Below are 8,382 nucleotides of genomic sequence, written 5' to 3'. Positions count from 1 at the left end.
AGAGACTTTCTGGCAAGTGTGCTCTTCCAGTCTCAGCACACTTTCATTGGGGAATGTTCCAGAAGAATGGGCATTTCAGTAGTCCTGTAGAGATTACCTGTTTTCGATGGAGTCATAGGATGCTTTGGGGACCCACACGATAGCTGTCTCTCTCGGAAGAGGCCTCTTATACTAATTTTTCTATTTTCGTCTCTCTGAACTACTATTTCTTGTTTCTATGGTGTTGCCTCGCCTTTTCTTGCTTCGCCAACCTTACATTCATTTTCATCTAATCTCTTGCTAGCCTTTACCTGACCGCTATGCCTAACGGGGACACTCCATCTCCAGGCGACGGCTTGATCCTTTGTTTGGTCAAACTGGGTCTCCTATTGGTTCATGTTGCATCGAATTTCCCTCCAACGGCTAGTTTGTTTGCCGTCAGCCAATTCGTCGAATCCAGTTTGCTGTAAATAGATGAAAAATATGTTTCGTATCATATTCCTTCTTTTATTCAACAGTTTTGTGGATTGTAAGGAAAGCTTCTCCCGCAAGAGCAGTGACCCTCCAACATGATCTTTTCTGCGTCAGAACGACATAATGTAGCCCAAGCTTGCTTCAAATTATTCAATGTAATTCACAGTGGGGAAAAAGGTATCCAGTTTTTCAATATCCATTTTCTGTGGAACCAAGAATTCATGACGCCCTTATGACATATGTACCACATGGTTCCAAGACCTAAAAGGAATGAATCAACGTAACAGGTCTAGTCAAGAGAAAGGCCAAAGTTTAGGATGGCTTGCAATTTCTTGTGTCCAAATTCAGGAAAGTGTTGAGTAAAACTGCGAACAGGCTTTGAGCCCCAGCTGCAAAGTGAAGCGCATGCAAGCCGTCCCATTTTTTCTGGGGCATGTCATCCTCCACTCCGGTCTGCTCATGTTTTTGCTCATATAAACAATGATGACAAGTGAGTGAGTATCACTACGAACTCAGGAGTTCAAGATGCATTCTGCTTAATTTTTTGGCGAATTCTGCCTCCCTGAAGGATTGAGTGACGCGGAGTGAGTAATGACTGTATTACAGGCAATAACTTATAATACTCAGTGATGGAGGGGTTTTGTTCTTTCTGGTAGACTGAGATATACCTTTTGAAGTATCATTGGATTTCTGGGCTTTCCGCTACTCTCTTCACTTCATACAGTAGCCTTAGAACTGGTCGACTCCTAGACATGTTTGTTTTGATATCATCATAAACGGAAGAATGGACGAATCCTATATTCAGCTAAGTAGATCTGGTTCTGAGTTTCCCTTAACATCCCATGACACCCCCATCCCCTCTTTGGGGAGCTTGAGACCGCTCAGCGGTTAGAACGCAAAAAATTACTGACAGAAAGGTTCACAATTCAAACCCAATCACTGTACCTTAACTACCCCTCTCCAGGCTTGGGCAACTTAACATTGCCTCAGCTCTCGTACTTCCTTCGAGTGCCATGACATTTAGGCACCGAAAGAATCTTACAGGTGTTTTTGTCCTGTGTGTATTAGCCGCATAAACTGCCGCAAGTTTGCGCGTCATTTATCCGCCTGTCTACGTTTGCACTGGTATTCGGCGCTCCCACTGTCATTTTCTACGTTGCCAAAGTAATTGTTACCTTAACTGGATGAAGCACACCCTCCTTCTCTGTTCCTACCCACAGCTGTTGAACTCGCAATAACAGTTATTTGGTGGGAACCGTCAGAATGCAATAACGAAAGTAGACACACTGAAGTATCAGTGTTCGGCTATCTTCACGATAGAGCACACGGAAGTGCGTGGTTAGTATGTTGAATGGAAGCTGATTCAGGTGCTCGATGGCGTTGCAATGAGGACTGGCGTGGGAGAACTGCGATGAAAAGTGATGATGACGCTACACTAAGGTACGGTGTGACAACTCTAGAATACATTCGGCACGTTTCCAAAGAACATGTAGTGTAAGTATCTAAAAGCAATAGAATCTATTATGAAGTCATGTTTTGAAAACACTTCGTGATATCATCACCTCACCTGTTTTCCATAAGCTCTAATTTGCGCTAGCAGCAGTCGGTTTGTCATTGAGCCACAGGGTCTTCATTCAAATGGAAACTGTGCTCGCGATCTCTTTACAAGACCCATAAGTTCACCCATTATCAATCGAGCATTCCAGTTGAAATTTTATTTTGTGCTGTGTGCGGGAACTAGCCACAGACGTATCCTTGGTTGGCCAACCAACATTCTCAGTAAGTCGGCCAACACCATCTGTTTGCCTTGTCGACCGGAGTGGATCGATGCGATAGTCTTCAAATTTCTGTTTCGGCTACTTGGTATTTAGTTCCGCTGCTACTTCAAAATGTCTCGTTTGTATTTGTTTCAAGCCCCTCTTCAAGGAGTGCTGTTGAATGAGAAGGCGACAGGTGGGGGGTTCGCATCATATATTATTCTCACGGCTGCTGGTTCTTCTGTTCCCGAATACGAAGGGATGTGGGACTCAGCTGATCAAGACTGATACACGTGACCATGATGAAATAGAACAAACAATTTTACTTTGATGACTGCAAAATAGAACACACCTAAGAGAAGGTAGGCTGTACAGTCCTTCGAGGTGGAGTTCAAAAAATTCCACGGGATGTTTGGCTGATTTGTAGGTCCCTCCTCAAATTGTTCACCACATGAATAGACACTCCGTTTACTCAGCCATATAACACTGCCATGGAAAATGAACTTTTAGTAGATTCGTGTCTTGATCGTTCCACTTCACGCATATCTTGAGCACAGACCCCATCCTCACTAGTTTCGCCGGTGAACCAGCCGACACCCAAACGGATGCACTGTGGTCCAGTATATTTTCTGTTGCAGGTATCGAGGAGCCAGCTGATGAACGATCCAATCGCGTTTTCGTTGAACTTCATAACCGAAGACGATACCATTCTCTCACTTGTGTAGGAAATAGTTAGGAGACAATAAGGCAGAGTAATGCTACCTAATTCCGCACTGGAAATCTGAGGCTTTAAAACTGGTCAGTCCCCATTCTACGCCGTCAGCAATGGCTTGATCCGATTGAATCCAGATGGTGAAGACCTGGTGACACCTGGGCCACCACTCACTCTGCATCTTGTCTTCTCCCATCAGCAGCATCGTCAACTACTGATCATACTGCCAGTACTTTATCTTTGAAGGACTGGCTGCCTTGAAAGTACACTGTTTCTTCTTTCGACCGCCACGCTGTGAACTTCCGATTCGCTTACCCACCATCCGCTTTGCGATCATTGGAGTTAGGTGTGCGGTCTTAATGAAGCAGTTTCTGAGTTCCTATTCGGCTCCGAGATTCTCCTGTCCGAACACTAAGTACCCGGTTGAAATGACACCATAAGACAAAGTGGGTTATTTTTCATGGCAAATGAATCTCCAAGTGATTTAGAACGCTATAATGTTGATACCGGAATCCAAACCGCACCCTTGCAAGTGAGGGCGACAGAGGAAGGCACGTGTTCAGTTTAGACTGTGATTTGCGTGACTAGTAAGTCGCCTAAACTCATAAGGACGATGTGTGCGGATTTCTGGTGTTTTCACTAAACACCAATGTGCTAAGACGGTGTTCATTTTAAGGTCAATGGCGAGGACGATCTCAGATCTCAGCTTTGGCGATAAATTTACGGATCTCATTTTAAGGTCAGTGGCGAGGACGATCTCAGCTTTGGCGATAAATTTACGGATTGTAGTTAGCTTGTTTTCCGACCTCTGTTTCAGCTTGGCTGTGTCATTCACTTGCTCGTAGCGAGATGTTGACCACCACATATGTTGCGTTGATGTGACACGGCCACGTATGGGAAAGCGTATTACTGTAGATGGAGGAAGACATTGAATCGCATACGAAAAACACGACCAAATATTCGTCTTACCGTAAGCTCCCGAATAAGGCGCAACAGAAGAGGCCTCCTCTAGCTGGGATATCCTCACTACACACTCGTGAGATTTGGCTTGCTTCTGAAAAGGCCTTAGAGTCCATACTCAAACACCAATATAGATCGTGCCTGGTTTTCCTCGGATGAAACAGTGCCTTTCCAAAAGGAGCCAACATGAGGTTATATAATAGGCCTCTGAGTGTTTTACAACTAAATATGCATTCAACCCGTCATTATACGAAGGTTTGTGTCCGATGGGCTTTGGAAGCTCTGTAGTTATCAGACCAGTTGTGATCCAGTGTATCCGTTGTCCAAACGTACAGTCTTGTAATATGTTGACCATGAGTATAAGCGAAAAAATTGCATACATTCAAGCCGTTTATCAAAACACTTAGGTCATATAAACGAAGACATATTAACACACATCTACTAAGCAAATCGCTGCATTCGGGCGACTCTAACCCCATAGGCATTCATCTCGGGGTGGTTTCTGTAACCATCTTCCTTGGTCATTTAGTTTCTTTTGTTTGGCCTTCCGGATGCTGATCCCAATCAGTTGACCGTGTCAAGAATCGGCCCTTACAACCGAACGCAAAAACTTCCATTTTTTTGTGAGTGAGTCTCCGATCCCCTTATTTTCTGCTTGGTTATCAAAAGGTAAACAAGTAACAAAATGCACCCGTTTGCAACTTGACTTGGCGATAACGGGCGGTTCCACTAAAAATCGAGCTGAAAATGCCGCCTCATGTTTCACATGACGTGGTATTCGAGGTCTCAAGGTAGATTTCCTTCTTTCGCCGTACAAATGCCGCCTCATGTTTCACATGACATGGTATTCGAGGTCTCAAGGTAGATTTCCTTCTCAGAACACATTACTCACCAATTCTTCGAAAACTGTTCGTTTGCTCACTGGCGATCTCATTCTTCTTGAGGTACATCAGGTAGGCGTAGTCCCCGAACTACCCACCACTAGGCTGCAGGTACGCTTGATGTATACACATGTTTTTAGACTGATGGTGGTTGCTTCTCTTAAAAGCGGATGAACATACTCGCGAACTTTTACCCAGCCGTAAATTATGCTTTGTTGATTTTAGCTGCATGGGCGTGACTTTGTTTGGACAACTTAGTGATATTGCAAAACCAACGTTCTTCACAGCTTGCATCATATCACTCAGTCGCAACCAAACTCAAAGTTATCAGAAAGTGCCTAATGATGTGTACCGAACACTGGTGTCGTATGCATCAACCAAGTGATGAATTTTCGTTTATCCAAATTAAAACTCCTGGTCTACCTCTATTACAGTGTAGCCATTTTTGAAGAATTACAACATTTCGTGTTCTTCAAAAGTCACCAAATTTAGTCGAGCTTGCTTCCTCGAGCTCGACAGCCAAAAAATACATGATTCAGCAACCGCAAGAGAAACCACCAAATTGATGAACACGTCTGCTGAGCGGCTGGAATGATGATTCCCTCTCAGATTTGCACCTTAATCGTCCATTTTCAATTACATGGGATCAAGGAATGGTAACTTTTTGGGACGCCAACTCATCTACCATTTTTGCAAAATCAATTAAATCAGCAGCATGTTTTAGCTCCTTTTTTTGTCTGGTTGCTAACGTTCATCTTCCAAGGCCCAGATGTCCGGGTGCAATCTTTGTTTGAAAAAATACCACGGAGCGCGCCGATGGCATACCTTTTGCTTGATGTAGCTCCGGAAACATCGATCAGGGAATGAGTCACCCAAATCACGTGCTTCTCACATGCACTTGCGCTTCTGCGTTGCTTGGACCAAAAGCTGGCCACAAAAGCACGTGAGGTGTGAGTGTGTGAAAGCAGTCAAATAAGGACATCTATCGCGTGTTCCGTAGTTGGCTTGAGGTTTTCCTGGCTGAGACGCGCCCAGTCATGTGCCGATCGTCTGAAACTTCAGAAGGGATAAAATGTTGAGAGCAGTGAGGTGTGCTACTAAAGCATAGAGACAGGTGACAGTTACAGGTTCTCAGGTGCACACTGGTCTGGGAAAACATATGTTTGGCGCTCCCATCTCTTCTGCGTTCGTAGAGGCTATTTTGGACAACATTCTAAATGACATCGTTCAAAGTATTCGAAAGAATGGAGCGTATACAACGGAATTATCGCCCTACCAATATTTTGTCTGTCACAGATATCCTTGTGCGAATGCTTTCTATGAATATTGAGTGAAGCACTCTCCAGTGATCTCTTCTTGATATGCACTCGCTCCTGACGACAGCAAAACTTCAATGCCTTGAAAAGAAACCATGCCGACTTATACGAAAGAAATATCTGGGGTGGGACGTTCGGTAACCAGCCCGACGAAATATAAAGCGGAAAATATGAGGTCAATAGGTTAACAAATTTTTGATGGTGCCAGCTTACGGGTTCTCTGCTAAATCACTAATTATGTCTGGAAAACCTCAGAAACTGGGGTGTTTGCTCCTTTTACCAGAGCTAGAACTTTGTTTTCAAAAGGTACCAGTACTTTGAAGATAAGTACACCTAGCTGCGTAGATGCTTTGATAAAAATCTGATTTTATTCCCAAGCTATTCAATAACTTTTAATTTCCAGGACTGTTGATTGCGTTGTTCTGGGAAGAATTTTGCCCTCCGATCTACAGCGAATGCTATTTTTCATCAGTTTATGTGTATTTATACATTAGAGGTTGATTCACTCTGGAAAAGACGAAAGGTCGTCATAAACCCTCAATCGAAACAAAAATATTGACCTTAGTTCACGCTGTCAAAACTCGAACTTCATTCCTCTTATCCTGTCACCCAGACCTTTTGTTTGTCTGCAGATTTCATAGCAGGAATTTTTGGATTCTTTATTGTATTGTTTATTTTATTTCGATATCTAATCGTATTGTGTACTTTCGACGATAATAGGCCGTTAATTAGAAAACCATAGCTCTTTAGGTTCAAATTTAACTAAAGTGAATGGGTGTGCGGATGTTCTCCTTAATTGGCCCCAATAGTTTGCACCAATCAGCTATCACTGCAGTCATTTCATACCGAAGATTGTAGTTCCTTATTAAGAATTTCAAAGCTAGAGACAGTTCGTCGTCATACCACCACCGTTTTGAGGAGTAGTTCCGATAATTCAGTGTCGTTATACCGAACTCAATTTAGACGCAAATCCTTTCCCTAAACAGCCAACGGTACCATGGAAAGAACAGGCGCATATCTTACTACGACGTGCAACGAGAAAAAGTTAGTTTTTAATAGTCTGACTATTTTCACATATCTTCATTGCTCTCTCGGTCAGGCAGCTAATTAGGTTGCGTTTTTATTGCAACGGAACGAAGCTGTCAAAGTGAATATACTGACCTTTCCACGTTCGCTTTCCGTGGACCTTGCGTTTTATGGTCCCGTCAGTCTTATTTTTAACATTGACATCGAGGAAACTTAACTGTCCGTTCTGTTCTGATTCAATAGTAACCTTGATATTAGTATGGACTGAATTGAAACTGCTTAGTACGCCTGTTGTGCTGATGGTTTCGTCGGCAAGTACGAAAATGTCGTCTACGTAGCGACTATATAATGTTAACCGTCCAATGAGTGCGTCTAATTTTTGAGTCTTTAGCTTGGTCATGAAAAAATCTGCCAATATGAGACCTAGAGGAGACCCCATCACAACCCCGTCCTTCTGTTGATAAATTTGACTGTTGAACGTAAACTGAACATTGTAGGTACAAAGAAGCAGGAGTTCCTTAAGATCCGATATGGGAATTCCAATATCCTTACCGTTGCGCTCAATCAACTCACAAAAATAGTCTATTGTCTCAGCGAGTGGTATGTTGGTAAACAATGACTCGAAGTCCAGGGAGAACATGAAGTGTTTATCAACATTCAGATCTCAAATTTGATCGACGAAATCAAAACTGTCCCTTAAGCTGTGTGTCGATACTTCTCTCCTGATTGGTTCTAACAGACTGACAAGCCATTTGGCCAAAGCATGATAAGGACAATTAGACATATCGAGGATGGGCCTGAGAGGTAGGCCCGGTTTGTGCACTTTCGGGAGACCATAGGGCCGAGAGATTGTTGTGCCACTGGGGCGGATACGCTCGAAAGTCCCAGTGTCAATGCTTTCGGATTGTTTAAGACGTCTTTATATTTTGGACACCGCTTTTTCAATCACATGCGTCTTGTCTTTCTCGGATTCCATTTTCTTACATTTGGATCTGTCTGAGAGGATGGTAGTTATCTTATCAGTTTAGTCGGATTTATTCATCAAGACAATTCCCGAGCCTTTATCTGGCTTGGACAGTAAAACTTGGTCGTTTTGCTGTTAACGTTTCAGAGCCTCGAAATGTTCCTCTGTCAATAGCTCGATCTGCAGTATTCCCCATGCTGTTTTCTGGGAATCAAGCGAGATTGTGCGCAACTTTTTAGTTGGTTTCCGAAGCGATGGCGTTCAGGAAATCCTGTCATGATATTAGTCATCTTTTTCCCTTGTTCATGTTGCA

The 8,382-nt window shown here is 43.2% G+C and overlaps 1 protein-coding gene across 1 annotated transcript in view; it reads left to right on the top strand.

Annotated features, from left to right (window-relative positions):
• T265_10956 (hypothetical protein) overlaps positions 1-1,529 on the top strand; it is a gene marked incomplete at both ends in the record, with an annotated part of 4,773 nt that extends 3,244 nt beyond the window's left edge. The window contains 2 exons of the mRNA XM_009177478.1: positions 284-445; positions 1,418-1,529. Coding sequence (XP_009175742.1) covers positions 284-445; positions 1,418-1,529 — 274 coding nt within the window. The remainder of the gene's footprint in view (positions 1-283; positions 446-1,417) is intronic.
• Positions 1,530-8,382: the final 6,853 nt, after the last annotated feature.

This window comes from Opisthorchis viverrini, assembly GCF_000715545.1.
Source record: "Opisthorchis viverrini unplaced genomic scaffold opera_v5_430, whole genome shotgun sequence".
Classification (NCBI taxonomy): Eukaryota; Metazoa; Platyhelminthes; class Trematoda; order Opisthorchiida; family Opisthorchiidae; genus Opisthorchis; species Opisthorchis viverrini.
The sequence above is the reverse complement of the archived record's forward strand: the minus strand, read 5'-3'. Positions and strand labels throughout refer to the sequence as shown.